General features: G+C 35.5%; 1 protein-coding gene across 2 annotated transcripts in view; it reads left to right on the top strand.

Annotated features, from left to right (window-relative positions):
• The window catches only part of TDRD3 (tudor domain containing 3), a 226,815-nt gene that overhangs the window by 124,915 nt on the left and 80,867 nt on the right, over positions 1–21,033 (top strand). For both annotated transcript variants that reach the window (XM_005213542.5, NM_001046426.2), the window contains 3 exon segments: positions 14,845–14,985; positions 19,063–19,219; positions 19,983–20,108. In XM_005213542.5, the coding sequence (XP_005213599.2) occupies positions 14,845–14,985; positions 19,063–19,219; positions 19,983–20,108 (424 nt within the window).

The following is a 21,033-nucleotide window of genomic DNA, read 5'->3' as shown; positions in this document are numbered from 1 at the left end:
TTTTTTTTTGTTTTTCTCAGTCACATTTTTTATTGTTGTGCTAAATCTCTGCCTCTCCATTGGGCTTTTGCAGTTCTGAGGAGTTTTCCTTTTTTTTTTTTCCCCCTTTTTCTTTCATCGTCTGTTTTTTTTTTTTTCCCTTATCTCTTTTTTAATTTAAAATTTTTTAAACCTATTATATTCTTTCTACATTTATTCCTTTGTTTGCCTTTCCTGCTTTTCTTTTCACCTTGCAGTTAGTCTTTAATGTATATAAATCTTCTTCATTTACCTTTATTTAACTTTTCATATCTATTCTTTCTTTCTTTTCTTTCTTTCCTTTCCTCTCAACATATTTGTTAGTTTTGTTTTCATTGCTTTATTCCCCACTTGGCACCTTGCTTTAGTTTTGTTTTCCAGTTTGTGCTTTAGTTAGTTTTGTTCTTAACTGGTAAATATAATTTTTATTTCCTTTGTTCACCAGGTCAGTCTACTGTACTTTATTTTTGTTGGACTGTATTGACTTTGCTCATGGGTGTATATGAATATATTCCATTTTTTAAATTATTATTTGTCTGATTTTATAGCTGCCATTTGTCTGGGATTCATCTTTGGTTTCTCATTTTTGGATATTTGTTTTAATCTCAATGCCGTAACAAACCACTTGTGAAATGTTCGTTCCTGGCCAGAGATCAAGCCTTGAGACTTTGGAGTGGGAGCACTGACTGCAAAACCGGAGACTACCAGAGAACTAATCTTAGGGAGTATCAAAAAGTGAGTATTCACACAAAGGAAACCACTTGAATACAAAACCTGGCATCACCCAAACACCAGTAGCACCCTGTGCAGGATGCCTCATCTAAACAACAAACAAAAATACAAACCCAATCATTAGCGGACAGAATTACCACCTCACTCAGCTTTGCCCATGAGAGGAAAAAGAAACAAAAACTCTGCACAAATATCACCCTATAGGAAACTTTCACAAACCATTGGAACAACCTTAGGAGGGCGGAAACCAAAAGGAAGAAAGAATTCAACCTTGAAGCCTGGGAAAAGGAGACCTCAATCACAACAAGTTAAAAAAAATAAAATAAAAAGAGAACTACTACACAAATGAAGAAGCAAACTAGAAACACAGAAGTCCAAATAAATGAAGAGGAAATAAGCAAACTACCTGAAAAAGAATTCAGAATAATGATAGTAAAAATGATCAAAAACCTTGAAAACAAAATGGAAAAAATGCACGAATTAATTAACAAAGACCTAGAAGTATTAAAGAATTAGCATACAGAGACAAACAACACAATTACTGAAATTAAAAATACTCTAGAAGGAATCAATACCAGAATATCTGAAGCAGAATAACAAATTAGTGAGCTAGATGATAAAATGTTGGAAATAACTTCTGAAGAGCAGAATAAAGTAAAAAGAATGAAAAGAACTGAGGATAGTCTAGAGACCTCTGAGACAATATCAAATGCACCAATATTTGAATTACAGGGGTCCCAGAATAAGAAGAGAAAAAGAAAGTGTATGAGAAAATTTTTGAAGAGATCGTAGTTAAAAATTTCCCCAATATGGAAAAGGAGATCGTTAATCAAGTCCAAGAGGCAAAAGGAGTCCAATAGAGGACAAACCCAAGGAGAAACACTCCAGGACACATACTAATCAAACTAACAAAGATAATCACAAAGTAAGAATATTAAAAGCATCATGGGAAAAGCAACAAGTAACATACAAGGGAAACCCCTACGCTGATCTTTCAGTAGAAACTCTATAGGCCAGAAGGGAATGGCAGGATATATTTAAAGTACTGAAAGGGAAAAATGTACAACCTGATTACTGTACCCGGAAAGGGTCACATTCAAAATTGATGGAGAAATAAAAAGCTTTTCAGACAAGCAAAAGTTAAGAGAATTCAGTACCACCAAACCAGCTTTACAACAAATGTTAAACCAGCTTATATAGTCAATAAATACAAGAGAAGAAAAAAGATCTACAAAATCCACCCCAAACAATTGAGAAAATGGCAATAGGAACATATATATCAGTAATTACTTTGAATGTAAATGGATTAAATGTGCCAACCAAAAGACACAGACTGGCTGAATGGATACAAAAATAAGACCCATATATATGCTGTTTACAAGAAACCCACTTTAGACCTAAAGACACATAAAGACTGAAAATAAGAGGATTGAAAAATATATTCAGTGCAAATGGGAAGCAAAAGAAAGCTGGAGTAGCAATCCTCATATCAGACAAAATAGACCTTAAAATAAAGGATATTATAAGACATAAGGAAGGACATCACATAATGATCAAGGGATCAATCCAAGAGGAAGACATAACAATTACAAATATCTGTGCACCCAGCATAGGAGCACGTCAATACGTAAGACAAACACTAACAGATGTAAAAGGAGAAATTGACAGTAACACAATAATAACAGGAGACGTTAACACCCCACTCACACCAATGGACAGATCATCAAAACAAAATAAGGAAACAAGGATCATCAAAACAAAATAAGTCTTAAATGATATATTAGATGAGATGGATCTCATTGATATCTTCAGGACATTCCATTCCAATGCAGAATACATCTTCTTCTCAAGTGCACATGAAACATTCTCCAGGATATACTATTTCTTGGGTAACAAATCAAACCTCAGTAAATTTAAGAAAATTGTAATTGTATCAAGCATCTTCTCTGACCGCAATGCTATGAGACTAGATATCAATTACAAGAAAAAAAAAAAAAACTGTAAGAAACACAAACACATGGAGATTAAACAACATGTTTCTAATTAACCAACAGGTTACTGAAGAAATCAAAAGAGAAATCAAAAAATTTCTAGAAACAAATGACAATGAAAACACAACAACTCAAAACCTATGGGATACAGCAAGAGCAGTTCTAAGAGGGACATTTATAGCAATGCAGTGCTACCTCAAGAAGCAAGAAAAACATCGAATAGACAACCTAACTTTACACCAAAAACAACTGGAAAAAGGAGAACAAAACCCTCCCATAATTGTTAGAAGGAAAGAAATCATAAAGATCTGAGCAGAAATAAATGAAAAAGAAATGAAAGAAACAATAGTAAAGATTAATAAAACTAAAAGCTGGTTCTTTGAGAAGATAAAATTGACAAACCTTTAGCCAGACTTATCAAGAAAAAAAAGAGAGAAGAATCAAATCAACAAAATTAGAAATGAAAAAGGAGAGGTTACAACAATCCAGAAATGATAGACAATGTAGAAATACAAAGGATTATAAGAGACTATTTTGAACAACTATATGGCAATAAAATGGATAATCTGGAAGAAATGGACAGATTCTTAGAAAAGTTCAATCTTCCAAGACTGAACCAGGAAGAAATAAAAATTATAAACAACCCAATTACAAGCACTGAAATTAAAGCTGTGATCAAAAATCTCCCAAGAAGCAAAAGCCCAGGACCAGATGACTTTGCAGGAGAATTCTGTCAAACATTTCAAGAAAAGCTAATGCCTATCCTTCTAAAACTCTTTCAAAAAATTTCAGAGGAAGGAACACTTCCAAACTCATTCTGCAAGGCCACCATCACCCTGATACCAACAAGGACAACACACAAAAAAGAAAACTACAGGCCAATATCACTGATGAACATACATGCAAAATTTCTCAGCAAAATTTTAGCAAACAGAATTCAGCAACACATTAAAAAGCTCATATACCATGATCAAGTTTGGTTTATTCCAGGGATGCAAAGATTCTTCAATATATGCAAATCAATCAATGTGATGCACCATATTAACAAACTGAAAAATAAAAACCATACAATAATCTCAGTGGATGCAGAAAAAGCCTTTGACAAAATTCAGCATCTATTTATGATTAAAACTCTTCAAAAAATGGGCATAGAAGGAACCTACCTCAACATAGTAAAGGCCATATATGATAAGCCTACAGCAAACATTGTTCTCAATTGTGAAAAACTGAAAGTATTCCCCCTAAGATCAGGAACAAGACAAGGGTGCCCACTTTCCCCACTATTATTCAACATAGTTCTGGAAGTCCTAGCTATAGCAATCAGAGAAGAAAAAGAAAGAAAAGGAATCCAGATTGGAAAAGAAGTAAAGCTCTCACTGTTTGCAGATGACGTGATACTATACACAGAAAACCCTAAAGATAGTATCAGAAAATTACTAGAGCTAATCAGTGGATTGAGCAATGTTGCAGGATACAAAATCAATACACAAAAATCATTTGCATTTCTATATACTAACAATGAAAAGTCAGAAAGAGAAATTAAGGAATCAATCCCATTCACCATTGCAATAAAAAGAATTAAATAGGAATAAACTTACCTAAGGAGACAAAAGAGCTGTACACAGAAAATTATAAGCCACTGTTGAAAGAAATCAAAGACAAAATAAACACATGGAGAGATAGTCCATGTTCCTGGGTAGGAAGAATCAGTATTTTGAAAATGACTATACTAACCAAACACAATCTACAGATTCAGTGTGATCCCTATCATATTACCAATGGCATTTTTCACAGAACTAGAACAAAAAATTTCACAATTCATATGGAAACACGAAAGATCCTGAATTGCCAAAGCAGTCTTGAGAAAGAAGAATGGAGCTGGAGGAATCAACCTTCATGACTTCAGATTATACTACAAAACTACAGTCATCAAGACAGTATGGTACTGGCACAAAAACAGAAATATAGACCAATGGAACAAGATAGAAAGCCTAGAAATAAACCCATGCAATTATGGGTATCTTAATTTTGACAAAGGAGGCAAGAATATACAATGGGGCAAAGATAGCCTCTTCAATAAATGGTGCTGGGAAAACTGTACAGCTCCATGTAAAAGAATGAAATTAGAACACTTCCGAACACCATACACAAAGATTAACTCAAAACAGATTAAAGACCTAAATGTAAGACCAGAAACTATAAAGCTCTCTGAGGAAAACAAAGGCAGAACACTCAGTGACATAAATCAAAACAAGATCCTCTATGACCCACCTCCTAGAGTAATGGAAATAAAAACAAAAGTATACAAGTGGGACCTGATTAAACTTAAAAGCTTTTGCACGGCAAAGGAAACTATAAGCCAGGTGAAAAGACAACCCTCAGAATGGGAGAAAATAATAGCAAATGAAACAACTGACAAGGGATTAATTTCAAGGATATATAATCAGCTCATACAAGTTAATACAAGGAAAACAAGCTAATCAAAAAGTGGGGAAAAGACCTAAACAGACATTTCTCCAAGGAAGACATACAGATGGCTAACAAACACATGAGAAGATGCTCAGCATCACTCATTATTAGAGAAATGCAAATCAAACTACCTCTCAGCAGCCAGAATCACCATCATCAAAAAGTCTACAAACAATAAGTGCTAGAGAGGGTGTGGAGAAAAGGAAGCCCTCTTGCACTGCTGGTGTAAATTGATACAGCCACTATGGAAGATGGTATGGATATTCCTTAAAAAACTAGGAATAAAACCACCAGATGACCCAGCAATCCTACTCCTAAGGATATACCCTGAGGAAACCAAAATTGAAAAGGACAAATGTATCCCATTGCTCATTGCAGCACTATTTACAATAGCTGGAAAATGGAAATAACCTAGATGTCCATCGACAGATGAATGGATAAAGAAGTTTTGGTATATATCCACAATGGAATATCACTCAGCCATAAAAAGGAACACATTTGAGTCAGTTCTGATGAGGTGAATGAACCTAGAACCTATAATACAGAGTGAAGTAAGTCAGAAAGATAAAGATAAATATTGTATTCCAACACATATAAACGGAATCTAGAAAAATGGTACTGAAGAATTTATTTACAGGGTAGTAATGGAGAAACATCAATAACCTCAGATATGCAGATGACACCACCCTTATGGCAGAAAGTGAAGAGGAACTAAAAAGCCTCTTGAGGAAAGTGAAAGAGGAGAGTGAAAAAGTTGGCTTAAAACTCAACATTCAGAAAACTAAGATCATGGCATCTGGTCCCATCACTTCATGGGAAATAGACAGGGAAACAGTGGAAACAATGACTGAGCGACTGGACTGAACTGAATGAGCATATCCTACATGGGATCACAGTGCTCTCCAAATTGTTTGAAAAATGCATTACAGACAAATTGTCTGACTTTCAAGTGGGCATAAAAGGCCCTCTAACCTATGCAGGTTTCCTCATTACACATATAGAAGTGTGTTTTTGCTCACTTCATGTGTAAGAGGTGGCCTTACGTTGTGTTGTATCCTCTGCTTTTTCTGTGGGACCATTCCATTCAGAGCAAAGAGCACCATGATTCCAATCTGTGTGTATTTATTAACTCTTCCCTGAAGTTTGTGTATGTTGGATATTGTGGTGTTTTAGATCACTGAATGTACAGAAGAAAGAATTCAAGCAAAATATTGCTGTTCTTCAGTAGTTTTGTTTGTGGAATTTGAAATTACTCAAATTTAAAATAAATTACTGGACTGTGGAAATAATAAAAATAAAATAGGATGGTCAGAAATTGAGAATTCTTTCAAATTTTATATAGTTTATATTCTAGTAAGGACAGTAAATAATATAAACATAGTAAATAAGTAAATTACAAATTTCAGCCTTAAATATAGTAATTTGATTAGGCTTCAAGATGGTGAAATTTGTGTCAAGAATCTAAGGCAGTAAGAATTAGTGACATGATCTGAGAAGAGTGTTCCAGGGAGAAGGAAAAGCTACTGCAAAGGCTCTAAAGCAGGAGTTTATGTTGAAGGAATAGCACAGTGACTAGTAGAAGCAGAGAAAGCAGAGGGACAAAGTCTAGAATATAAAATCAGGAGTGATAATGGAGGTCAGCTTATGAAGGGCCCTGTAAGCCATCTTAAAGACTTTCAGAAAGAAATGAGGAGCCTTTGGAGGGTTGTCAGCATATCAATATATCAGCAGACCTACATTTAGAAAGTCTAATTCTGGCTGTTGTGTTCAGAAAGGGAAGATGGGAATCATACAAGTTAGGGAATTATTGAAATAATCCAGGGGGAGAAAAAGTTTTGGTAGTGATGGCAGGTGTATAGGTAGTGTAAATTGTTCAGATTCAGGTATTTTGAAAAATACAACCATCAGAATTTCTGAGAGATTAAATACACAGCTTGTAAGAAGAGGTGTTACAAAAGACTTCAAGGATTTTGCCCTGAAAAATTAGCAGGTTAGAGTTGCTTACTTTGAATTGGAAAAGACAGGGTTTGAATAGGGTGTTTTGTTTTGAACATGTTAATACTGAGGTGCCTTTCAGGCATCCACCTGGTAATGTCTAATAGGCAGCGAGACAGAGAAGAGGTAAAAGGTGAACTTTGGGATGGATGTGTGCATTTGAGAGTGAAATGCATATGAATGATATTTAAAATCATGAGGTCATATGTGATCCCCAAGGGAATAGGAGCTGAAAGGAAGGGAAAAGTATAAGGAACAAATCCTTTAGCATTTTAACCTTACCAGTTGAATGAAAGAAGTTGAACCAGCCAAGGTGTGACCAGTAAGATAGGAATTAAACAAGAGAATACAGAAATTATATCATGGAGTGTGGCGTATTGAATGTATCAAAGGTTGTTGAAACGTTCTGTAAGATGTAGCTTGAAAATTAATGTAGAGTTAGGGAAGTTGTGCATTCTCTTCACATTCTGTATAGATGGTGGTAAGATAAACTGTAGATGTACAGATATTAGTGAGTAGGTTGATGTGGTAAAAATCTGTGTAAGTTCTTTAATGATTATTTTAGTTTTTCCAGTGAGGAAGTAAGCATGGTCATACAGTCACAATGAGGGAGAAGATGTTTGAAGTTTGAGGAGCTAGGAGACATGTGAAATAGTGGTTGGGAAGATTGGGAGGTAAATGGTCTAGGAAAATGTAGTATGATTGCTAGACTGCATTAAGGCCCACTTAGGTTTCATGGTCATGATGATCTCACAGATGCCTGACTCACATCACTTACCTTATGGGTAATGTTTATGTTGTGATGTCTTTAGATATTTGTATGTTTAGTGAGGAACAACTATTTTACAGCAATGAAAAGTAGTTCTGAAAATGCTGTTTATCTTGTTCCTTAATCCATAAAATGGAAAGAAAATAATAAAGAAATGTCTCCAGAAGATAATCCTCCCAATATCGCAGTGAGGTAGGTTTTTTTGTTGACAGTGTAGTGTGACATGTGGGATCTTAGTTCCTGACAAGGAATCGAATCTGTGCTTTGTGCAGTGGAAGCGTGGAGACTTAACCACTGGACCAGCAGGAAATTCTCTTGTTCCTGTTTTAAGGATGAGAAACCCAAAGCTTATGGAAAGGAGAAGTTAAGTTAAATGTCTGAGGGCTGGAACTAGGAAGTGGCTCAGCAGAGATTTAAATAGAGGAAAACAATAGAATGGGAAAGACTAGAGATCTCTTCAAGAAAATTAGAGATACCAAGGCAACATTTCATGCAAAGATGGGCAGATAAAAGACAGAAATGGTATGGACCTAACAGAAGCAGAAGATATTAATAAGAGGTAACAAGAATAACACAGAAGAATAGAAAAAAGATCTTCATGACCCCAACAACCATGATGGTCTGATCTAGAGCCAGACATCCTGGAGTGTGAAGTCAAGTGAGCCTTAGGAAGCATCACTGTGAACAAAGCTAGTGGATGGAATTCCAGTTGATCTATTTCAAATCCTAAAAGATGAGGTTGTGAAAGTGCTGCACTCAATATGCCAGCAAATTTGGAAAACTCAGCAGTGGCCACAGGACTGGAAAAAGGTCAGTTTTCATTCCAGTCCCAAAGAAGGGCGATGCCAAAGAATGTTCAAACATCCACACAATTGTATTCATCTCACATGCTGGCAAAGTAATGCTCAAAATCCTCTGAGCCAGGTCAACAGTACGTGAACTGTGAACTTCCAGATGTTCAACCTGGATTTAGAAAAGGCAGAGGAACCAGCGATCAAATTGCCCACATCCGTTGGATCATAGAAAAAGCAAGAGAATACCAGAAAAACATCTACTTCTGCTTTATTGATTACACCAAAGTCTATGACACTAGATCACAACAAACTGGAGAAAATTCTGAAAGAGATGGAATACCAGACCACTTTCCCTGCCTCTTGAGAAATCTGTATGCAGGTCAAGAAGCAACAGTTAGAACTGGATATGGAACAACGGACTGGTTCCAAATTGGGAAAGGATATGTCAAGGCTGTATATTGTCACCCTGCTTATTTAACTTATATGCAGAGTACATCATGTGAAATGCCAGGCTGGATGAAGCACAAGCTGGGATCAAGATTGCTGGGAGAAATATCAATAACCTCAGTTATGCAGATGACACCACTCTTATGGCAGAAAGTGAAGAGCAACTGAAGAGCCTCTTGATGAAAGTGAAAGAGGAGAGTGAAAAAGTTAGCCTAAAACTCAACATTCAGAAAATGAAGATCATGGCATCTGATCCCATCACTTCATGGGAAATAGATGGGGAAACAGTGGAAACAGTGAGAAACTTTATTTTCTTGGGCTCCAAAATCACTGCAAATGGTGACTGCAGCCATGAATTAAAAGACGCTTACTCCCTGGAAGAAAAGCTATGACCAACCTACTACTACTACTACTACTACTACTACTACTACTACTATTAAGTCACTTTAGTCATGTCCAACTCTGTGCGACCCCACAGACGGCAGCCCACCAGGCTCCACCGTCCCTAGGATTTTCCAGGCAAGAACACTGGAGTGGGTTGCCATTATGTTAAAAGCAGAGACATTACTTTGTCAACAAAGGTTCATCTAGTCAGAACTATGGTTTTTCCATTGGTCATGTATGGATGTGAGAGTTTGACTATAAAGAAAGTTGAGCACTGAAGAATTAATGCTTTTGAACTGTGGTATTGGAGAAGACTCTTTGAGAGTCCCTTGGACTGCAAGGAAGTCAAACCAGTCCATCCTAAAGGAAATCAGTCCTGAATGTTCATTGGAAGGACTGATGCTAAAGCTGAAACTCCAATACTTTGTCCACCTGATGCAAAGACCTGACTCATTGGAAAAGACCCTGATTCTGGGAAAGATTGAAGGCAGGAGAAGGGGTGACAGAGGATGAGATGGTTGGATGGCATCACCGATTCAATGGACATGAGTTGGAGAAAGCTCCAGGAGTTGATGATGGACATGGAAACCTGATGTCCTGTAGTCCATGGGGTTGCAAAGAGTTGGACATGACTGAGCAACTGAATTGAACTGAAGCCTGTATTCTTAACTATATTACATTGTTTCTCAGTCTGATAAACTTTGTATAACATTAATATAAACTCATATTTTTCCTATGGTAGCATAAATAAGGACTGTCAAGACATTTGAAATCTTTTTTTTTTTTGCTGGATTGCAGGTAACAAAAATTGAATTAATCCAGTAATGAATCTCTGAAGTTGTGGTTTTAATTTTGATTTGAGTTAAATTTAAATATTGTGATGTATCAACTACCTAATAGAGATATTTATGTGTTGTCCATTGATGATCATACCACATCATTTTTCTGTTTTTCAGGTTTTATTTCTTTATATTTTCATATGATTCAAATTAATTTGTCAGTCTTAATTAAATGTATATCTGAAATGTTTTCTTATTGTAATCATTGTAAGACACTTTAAAAATATTACTGGTTATCCCTAATAAAAATCAAGTGTTGGCTTCTACTTTTATTAGATTTGTTAGAAAACTATAAAGATATTATATAACCAGATGCATAATTTGATATTGTACAAATAACAACCGTGAGGTGCTTTTCAATCATGAAATTGTGTCTTTCTAAACCAGTGTTCTAATCTTTCCACAGTGGTTTTGATAAAACAGAAATGAGATCAAATTCAAATTTAATTACACAAAGAATTATTCAAATGTCAGAAAAATAAGAACTAGGACTTTGAAAGTTTTATACATAGTTGATAAGGTATAGCATGGTACAGTGTATGCATGGTCAGTCGTGTCTGACTCTTTGTGACCCCAAGGACTGTAGCCTGCCAGGCTCCTCTGCCCATGAGATTTCCCAGGCAGGAAATACTGGAGTGGGTTGCCATTTCCTTCTCCAGGATATCTTCCTGACCCAGGGATCTTCCCTTCCTCTTCTGCATTGGCAGGCTGATTCTTTACCACTTGTGTTATCTGGGAAGCCCCCAAGATATAGCATACTATGCAATTAATATAGATAATAAATTAGTAATGAGACTTTTAATCCAGTATTAAAATTTGTATTATTTGTTTACATTCTTCGATTATAGAATATGGAATATTATTCTTGTTACTGGATCATGGGTGTAATGTAACTAATTCTTAAATAGGTTTCAGTTCAGTCGTTCAGTCATGTCCGACTCTTTGCGACCCCATGAATCACAGCACGCCAGGCCTGCCTGTCCATCACCAACTCCCGGAGTTCACTCAGAGTCGTGTCCATCGAGTTGGTGATGCCATCCAGCCATCTCATCCTGTCGTTCCCTTCTCCTCCTGTCCCTAATCCCTCCCAGCATCAGAGTCTTTTCCAATGAGTCCACTCTTCACATGAGGTAGCCAAAGTACTGGAGTTTCAGCTTTAGCATCATTCCTTCCAAAGAAATCCCAGGGCTGATCTCATTCAGAATGGACTGGTTGGATCTCCTTGCAGTCCAAGGGACTCTCAAGAGTCTTCTCCAACACCACAGTTCAAAAACATCAATTCTTCGGCACTCAGCCTTCTTCACAGTCCAACTCTCACATCCATACATGACCACAGGAAAAACTATAGCCTTGACTAGACGGACCTTTGTTGGCAAAGTAATGTCTCTGCTTTTGAATATGCTATCTAGGTTGGTCATAACTTTTCTTCCGAGGAGTAAGCGTCTTTTAATTTCATGGCTGTAGTCACCATCTGCAGTGATTTTGGAGCCCCCAAAAATAAAGTCTGTCACTGTTTCCACTGTTTCCCCATCTATTTCCCATGAAGTGATGGGACCGGATGCCATGATCTTCATTTTCTGAATGTTGAGCTTTAAGCCAACTTTTTCACTCTCCACTTTCACTTTCAAGAGGCTTTTTAGTTCCTCTTCACTTTCTGCCATAAGGGTGGTGTCATCTGCATATCTGAGGTTATTCATATTTCTCCTGGCAATCTTGATTCCAGCTTGTGCTTCTTCCAGTCCAGCATTTCTCATGATGTACCCTGCGTATAAGTTAAATAAGCAGGGTGACAATATACAGCCTTGACGTACTCCTTTTCCTATTTGGAACCAGTCTGTTGTTCCATGTCCAGTTCTAACTTGCTTCCTGACCTGCAACAGATTTCTCAAGAGGCAGGTCAGGTGGTCTGGTATTCCCATCTCTTTCAGAATTTTCCACAGTTTATTGTGATGCACACAGTCAAAGGCTTTGACATAGTCAATAAAGCAGAAATAGATGTTTTTCTGGAACTCTCTTGCTTTTTCCATGATCCAGCGGATGTTGGCGATTTGATCTCTGGTTCCTCTGCCTTTTCGAAAACCAGCTTGAACATCTGGAAGTTCACGGTTCACATGTTGCTGAAGCCTGGCTTGGAGAATTTTGCCCATTACTTTAGCGTGTGAGATGAGTGCAATTGTGTGGTAGTTTGAGTGTTCTTTGGCATTGCCTTTCTTTGGGATTGCAATGAAAACTGACCTTTTCCAGTCCTGTGGCCACTGCTGAGTTTTCCAAATTTGTTGGCATATTGAGTGCAGCACTTTCACAGCATCATCTCTCCGATTTGAAATAGCTCAACTGGAATTCCATCACCTCCACTAGCTTTGTTCGTAGTGATGCTTTCTAAGGCCCACTTGACTTCACATTCCAGGATGTCTGGCTCTAGTCAGTGATTACACCATCATGATTGTCTTGGTCGTGAAGCTCTTTTTTGTACAGTTCTTCTGTTTATTCTTGCCACCTCTTCTTAATATTTTCTTCTTCTGTTAGGTCCATACCATTTCTGTCCTTTATCGAGCCCATCTTTGCATGAAATGTCCCCTTGGTATCTCTAATTTTCTTGAAAAGATCTTTAGTCTTTCCCATTCTATTGTTTTCCTCTATTTCTTTGCACTGATCACTGAGGAAGGCTTTCTTATCTCTTCTTGCTATTCTTTGGAACTCTGCATTCAGATGCTTATATCTTTCCTTTTCTCCTTTGCTTTTCACTTCTCTTCTTTTCACAGCTATTTGTAAGGCCTCCCCAGACATCCATTTTGCTTTTTTGTATTTCTTTTCCATGGGGATGGTCTTAATCCCTGTCTCCTGTACAATGTCACGAACCTCAGTCCATAGTTCATCAGGCACTCTATCTATCAGATCTAGGCCCTTAAATCTATTTCTCACTTCCACTGTATAATCATAAGGGATTTGATTTAGGTCGTACCTGAATGGTCTAGTGGTTTTCCCTACTTTCTTCAATTTCAGTCTGAATTTGGCAATAAGGAGTTCATGATCTGAGCCACAGTCAGCTCCTGGTCTTGTTTTTGTTGATTGTATAGAGCTTCTCCATCTTTGGCTGCAAAGAATATAATCAATCTGATTTCGGTGTTGACCATCTGGTGATGTCCATGTGTAGAGTCTTCTCTTGTGTTGTTGGAAGAGGGTGTTTGTTATAACCAGTGCATTTTCTTGGCAAAACTCTATTAGTCTTTGCCCTGCTTCATTCCATATTCCAAGGCCAAATTTGCCTGTTACTCCAGGTGTTTCTTGACTTCCTACTTTTGCATTCCAGTCCCCTATAATGAAAAGGACATCTTTTTTGGGTGTTAGTTCTAAAAGGTCTTGTAGGTCTTCATACAACCGTTCAACCGCAGCTTCCTCAGCATTACTGTTTGGGGCATACACTTGGATTACTGTGATATTGAATGGTTCACCTTTGAAATGAACAGAGATCATTCTGTCGTTTTTGAGATTGTATCCAAGTACTGCATTTTGGACTATTTTGTTGACCATGATGGCTACTCCATTTCTTCTGAGGGATTCCTGTCCGCAGTAGTAGATATAATGGTCATCTGAGTTAAATTCACCCATTCCAGTGCTTTTGAGTTTGCTGATTCCTAGAATGTCAACATTTACTCTTGCCATCTCTTGTTTGACCACTTCCATTTTGCCTTGATTCATGGACCTGACATTCCAGGTTCCTATGCAATATTGCTCTTTACAGCATCGGACCTTGCTTCTATCACCAGTCACATCCACAGCTGGTTATTCTTTTTGCTTTGACTCCATCCCTTCATTCTTTCTGGAGTTATTTTCCCACTGATCTCCAGTAGCATATTGGGCACCTACTGACCTGGGGAGTTCCTCTTTCAGTATCCTATCATTTTGCCTTTTCATACTGTTCATGGGGTTTCAAGGCAAGAATACTGAAGTGGTTTGCCATTCCCTTCTCCAGTGGACCACATTCTGTCAGATCTCTCCACCATGACCTTGCTAAAGAAAGCCTTGACATGTAGCTGGACCTGTAACACGCATGTCATGGTATCAGTCAAGTATTTTACTGGAATAATTTTTGACATCTCATATCCATAATACTTGGATTATTTTCTATATTGCTGTCTACTTAAGTTTGTTCTAATGATTTTCCTTGAAGATGTAAATATTATAATCATATAATTTTTCTAATTCCCTGGACTTGTGGAAAGATGAGATTATGACTAGTAGATGTTTAGAAAGAATTAGTTAACATTTCATTTTTTTCCTGTTAAACATAATTAGGAAACTTAACTATTTCAGTTTTGCCAAGATGTTTTTAGTGATAACTTAGACTTTAGAGCTTTTTAAAATGCTGTTTATTTATATTTATTTTATCTTTCTCTTATCTGAAGACCAAGACATTTGGAGGCGGTGGTGGTGGTGCTAGAAGTAATCTCAACATGAATGCTGCTGGTAACCGAAATAGGGAAATTTTACAGAAAGAAAAGGCAAACAAATCAGAGGGAAAACATGAAGGTGTCTATAGAGAACTGGTAAGACTGAAGAACCAACCATTAAGTTCGCGTCTTTTTTGCTTTAATAGTCTTGTTTTTAAATTCTCGGAACCACCACTAACTTTTTTAGTATATTATAGACAGTGTTACAAGTATAAGACGACTTTCACTAAGGATTCCATTAATTCGTGGAAAATTTGGATTATTTGAAAAATAATTACTTAAGTAAAATTTACTTAACTTTCTAATGTGTGAATGATGTCTTTTGAAATGGACTGATAAAAAGTCATCGAATTATACAGAAAACGTTCAATGGAAATGATATTCTAAAAGATGATGCATCAAAAGCATAGTTATCTGCCCTTTCCTCTCCTTTCCTGCATCTTTTCTCAGAATTTATCTGAAGTCATTTTGTTTTGTTCTTTGTGGAAAGTATGTTGAAACAGTAAATTTATATTATAGATTCAATTGCAAAATATTACTAGATTTTTAAGATAAATGGGAAGTCAGATGTTGTTGGGTATGCCACAGTGTCTTCAGATATAAGGGAACTGACGAATTCATTTTCCTCTACCTTTCCAGCTTGAATGACCTTGGGTGATTTTGTCTAGAGAGTTCTAAGATTAGCTTAAATAATAGGATTTGTCATCTCATATAACAAGAAATCTGGATCTGGATGGTTATAAAGATTGGCAAATTAAGCAGTATAACAATGTTGGAACTCTGGTAGGCATCGCTCTAGTTTCTTGGCTTTCTTCTCTGCGTTACAGGATTCTCTGTGTGTTAAATCTTCATGCACAAAGTTCAAAGGCAGGAATGAAAGGGGACATTTCTCTGTGTGTGGGTGTTTTATGAGATAAGAAAATAATTTTTGAAATCTCCAGTAAATTCCATCTGTCGTTCATTGACTAGGACTAGGTTATGTATCCATTCCTAAATCAATCACTAGCTAAGGAGAATGAGTTTATAACAGCTAGACTATTGCTTCCTTGAGAACATGACCATCTCATTGTAAAAAAAAAAAAAGTCAGTTTTCAGGTTTGAGTGGATATAACAAGTTGAAAAAGACACTGTTTCTTACTCAAGAAGTGCTTTAACTTGAGTGCATTGAGAACCATTTTTTGGGACTGTCTTGCCATAGAACACTAAAGACCAGCAGTTTCAGATTATTTTGAAGATTAAAAGCATAAGAAGGGAGTGATATCACAAAGATGGCAAAATGGAAAGTTCTAGGAATTGTCTCCTCCGTCAAAACAACTATTAAGCTGACAAATGTCTGAAGCAACTATTTTACAACTTTGGAGTCAAGTCAAACTCTTGCAGCATACAGAGTGGTGATGGATAAAGAAAGATGGTCACTGGCTGATTACGGAGATAATGGAACAAAGACTCCAGTGATCACAGATCATAAAGAATAGAATCCTTACCAAAAAAGTTTGGAACAGTTACTAAACAAACTTATAACTGCAGTCTTCATCAAGAAACAACATCAGTCTCTGAGGAGGAGGGAGAAGTTGATTTCCAAAATTGCCACCAGTACAGTATTCAGAATTTTCAGTTCTCAGCAGAAAATTATAAAGCATACCAAAAAACAGAAAGTATGACCCATTCATAGGAAAAAGAAATTGAAAGAAACTATCCCTGAAGAAACCCAGGCATTGAACTTGTTAAAAAAAAAAAGGACCTTAAATTAACTGTCTTAGAAATACAGGTCTGAAGGGAACCATTGACAAAGAGCTCAAAGAAATCAGGAGAACAATATATGGATGATATATGAGGATATATCAATAAAGGTAAATTATAAAAAAAGAAAATAGAATTTCTTGAACTAGAAAGTACGGTAGTAGAAATAAAACATTTTCTTAGGTTCAACATCAGACAAGAGCAGGCAGAAGAAAGAATTACTGAGCTTTAATAGAGAGCAATTGAAATTACCCAGTCTAAGATGAGAAAGAGAGAAGAATGAAGAAAAGTAGAGCCTAAGGGATCTATGAGGCATCATCAAATATACCAGGATATACATTACAGGAGTCTCAATTGAAAAGAAAAAGGAATAGGAAAAGTATTTGAGGAACTAATGCCCCCCCCATTACCAAATTTGATGAAATCTACAAATCTCAGAAGCTCAGTGGTCTCCTATAGGATAAATGCAGAGACACACCAAGACACATAATCTAGTTGTTGAAAGGTAGAGACAGGATATCTTGAAAGTGGTGAGAGAGAAGTAACTCATCAAATACAAGGGATCCTCAATAAATGGCCAGTTTTTCATTAAAACCTATGAAGGCAAGGAAGCAGTGGGGTGATACATTGAAAGTACTGAAAGAAAAACTCTTCATCTATAATTCTATTCATAAAAATTGTCATTTAAGAATGAAGGAGAATAATCAAAAAGACAGTTTGAAATTCTGATGATCAGGTACCCAGTGCTTTTGCCTGTTGCATGGTTTTCAGTTCTTTAATTTCAGCAATTGAAAAAAAAGACTTGATTTGGGGTGTCAGTGGATAGTTTCTTTAAAATATTTTTGACAATAGATGATTTTATAGGTTGAATCGTGTCCCAACCCCACCTACCCCTAACAAGATAGATTGAAGTCTTGACCACCAGTACCTTAAAGTGTGACTGCCTTTCTCTGGAAATAGAATCTTTACAGAAATACCAAGTTAAAAAGAGGCCATTAGGATGAGCCGTAAGCCAAAATGACACTAATTTAACCTGTATAAAGAGGGGAGATTTAGACACAGAGGCAGACACATACAGAGAAAAGTTGATATGAAGACGCACAGTGAGAAGATGGCTGTGTGACTGGAATGATGCATCTATAAACTAAGGAAAGCCAAAAACTGCCAGTAAACAACACAAACTAGGAGAGGCAAGGAAGGTTTTTTCCTAAAGTTGTCAGGGCATGGACCTGCCAGCACCTTGAATGAGAGTTTGGTTAACTGCCAATCAGGTTAACAAGAAAGGTAGAATAAGTTATACCAAGGTTGGATATGTATTGATTCTTAAGAGTGTTTTTGGTTAAATTCTATATAAGGGACAGTATTCTTAATTAGATATTTACTTGTGAAATAATTGGGAGAGAGAAAGCCTTTGAAAGGATTTTTTTTTTTTTTTTTTTTTACATTTAGATAAGTTTTGAATAAGAAGGGTGGATTATAGTTTTAATGTCCAGACCTTTTTACATTTACTTTAGCATATCTACAGCAGGGATGTCAATTTTCTCTTATGTGTAACTCTGACCTATTAATAGCTATTACTGTGTTTGAAAAGGATTTTGTGTTTGGAATTCATAAAATCAGAGTTTTAAAAAAAAGTCAGAGTTTTAAAAAACAGGTTTTTTTTTTTTTTTTTTTGAAGTCCTTTATCAGTGCCTACGTGGGTATGAGAGTAGATGTGAGCAACACGCATGCTGTCTTAAATACTATCTTAAAGCCTATCCATCTCAACTCATAAAAGTACAAAAGTTAGTTGTGTATTTCTCAGCTGGTTATGGTTTGATAAATGTCTTCATGAGATATGTTTATGGTACTTAAACAGTCCTTTAATTCTACTCAGGTCCATATTTTTCAAGATATGGGATTCTGACACTTGTAGATTTTTTTAATTTGAGGTATAGGTTGTCAAAGCTTCATAGATAGTATTGCTTATAAATATAAAGCAGAATATTGAAACAATAGAGAGTAGGAAAAAAACCAAGCTACTGAGATGGTACCATTTTGTTAGCTTCTTTTTATACTTTGAATTTTTTAAGAGGTGCTATATAAATTGTATTTCCTTAGGACAGAGAAGTATTAACCATGAAAATTTTTCATTAGGTAGTTTTCACTGCCCGTTTTATTTTCAAAAGCTTTATTGTGACATATCATAAAATTTCTTTTTTTGTTTGTTTTGCATTTGTAATGGTGCAAAGAAAATACTCAAGGCACAACCTTGCATATCACAGATCTTTTCTTGAGTGTTGGTATGAAAAAACAGCCAGCAAATAATATATTAATATTACGTTTTTCCATAAACATCAGATATAATTTTTAGTTACAAAACAATATATATTTAAAAACTTATACTTCACTTGTTTATTGGCCATCGGCATAACTTTTCTTTGTTGCTTATAGGTTGATGAGAAGGCTCTGAGACACATAACAGAAATGGGCTTTAGTAAAGAAGCATCAAGGCAAGCTCTCATGGATAATGGCAACAACTTAGAAGCAGCACTGAATGTACTTCTTAACAGCAATAAACAGAAACCTGTTACAGGTCCACCTTTGAGAGGTATAATCCATTAATCAATGTGCCAGACGATATTGTTTGCTTTTCAGAGAAATGTATGTTGTTGACAGAAACTGGGTTTTGTTGCTGTGAAGTCTGTAACTTCATTTACCTTTATGGTAAGTGGAGGGAGCACCCATTTTGGAACCACAGAGACATATAGGTTATTTTTAGTCTCATAGTCTTCATCTTTATGTAAAATAAAGTAGATCTAATAAAACAAGGTTTTGAGTAATAGAGAAAATATAAAATAACTGGCTCTATTTAATCTATTTCTAGAACTAGGCCACTTTTATAACTGACTAAATAGTCTACAAACAATAATTAACAGGAACATGACTTTTATTTAGTGTTACTTTTAAATTATTGTATGGTCAAGCATATGTCATTTTTCAAATCCTAATCATATATTCTTTTAAAAAAATAAGTAGTCACTATATAGCAGAGATTACCACAACATTGTAAATCAACTGTATTTCAATTTAAAAAAATGTGGTTACAGAAAAATCTTATAAAAATGATTTATTTCCTTCAAACACAATTTACATGAACAAATTTCCAGATAGGCCATTTAGAAGATTAAAGGTGCTAGTTAATATAGTCATTTAAAAACATTTTTGTTATAAAGGATATAGATCCTACAGAAAAATATGAAAAGAAATATGTGTATAAAGTTTTACTTAAGAGGTCTGCTGATAATATTTTAGTGTATATTCTCCTTTTGTTTTTGCATGTATAATGTATGCATCTTACTTTACTTCTTCAGGTAAAGGGAAAGGCAGGGGGCGAATAAGATCTGAAGATGAAGAAGAACTAGGAAATGCAAGGCCATCAGCACCAAGCACATTATTTGACTTCTTGGAGTCTAAAATGGGGACTTTGAGTGTGGAAGGTAGGCTAAACTTAAAGTAGATTTCTGTTTAAAGTACCAAACTTTATTTGGAATTATACAAGAAAGTATAATATACTGACAATATAAACATATATTCTGAATTTTGTAAATTTATTTAATCACAAATTTCCTGTTTGACAAATGCACAGAATAAAATTTTAATTGTTGTATTCTGAAAACATTGAAGCTTATTTTGCCCTTTAACTGAATGATAGACAATATCATCAAATTCTTTATCCCAGTTTACTGACTGACAAGATTAGCTATGAAAACATTGTTATGTTGGAGAAATTATTAATATTATTATTATGTAATTACATATGACTTTTTGGATTCTGAAATTAGTCTCTTTTTTCTCTATATATTAACACACTGTATGAAAATGTGTGGTTGGGGTTAGGATTAAATGAGCACAGTGAGTGAGTATGTTCTCACATTGTGGTATATTTCTTAGTGTGATATATTTTAGTGATTAACATAATACTGGAAGAGATATAATTATGTTAATTGTTTATTTTTAAGCATAGAATATGATAAAGATTTACTAGAATTAAAAGATTTTAATATATGATTCCAAAGATTTGGGGAAAGTATTTTTAGGGTTAATTTTCTCTTTCAGATATATTTTGAATTAAATTTAAGCTCAAAGATAAAATGGTTTTATAATAAATTTTGAATGTACAAATTTCATGAAAATGGAATCTCTCATTAGGGTACAAAGAAAAGATAATGCATTGTTTGAAAAACAAATGTTGGATGTAGAATGTAGATGATTTGTAAGTAGACACGTGAGATCAATATTTGCTTTTTTCTTTTTGCTTGTTTTTTAAAGCATGATGAACTCATTTTCTAATACTATTTCACAAAATACCAAAAGTTTAATAGCTTAAAACATTGCAAATATATTATCTCATAGTTTCGATGG

The sequence above is a fragment of the Bos taurus genome, chromosome 12, assembly GCF_002263795.3.
Source record: "Bos taurus isolate L1 Dominette 01449 registration number 42190680 breed Hereford chromosome 12, ARS-UCD2.0, whole genome shotgun sequence".
In the NCBI taxonomy this organism is placed as follows: Eukaryota; Metazoa; Chordata; class Mammalia; order Artiodactyla; family Bovidae; genus Bos; species Bos taurus.
Note: the sequence above shows the minus strand (reverse complement) of the source record. Positions and strands in the feature narration are given on the sequence as shown.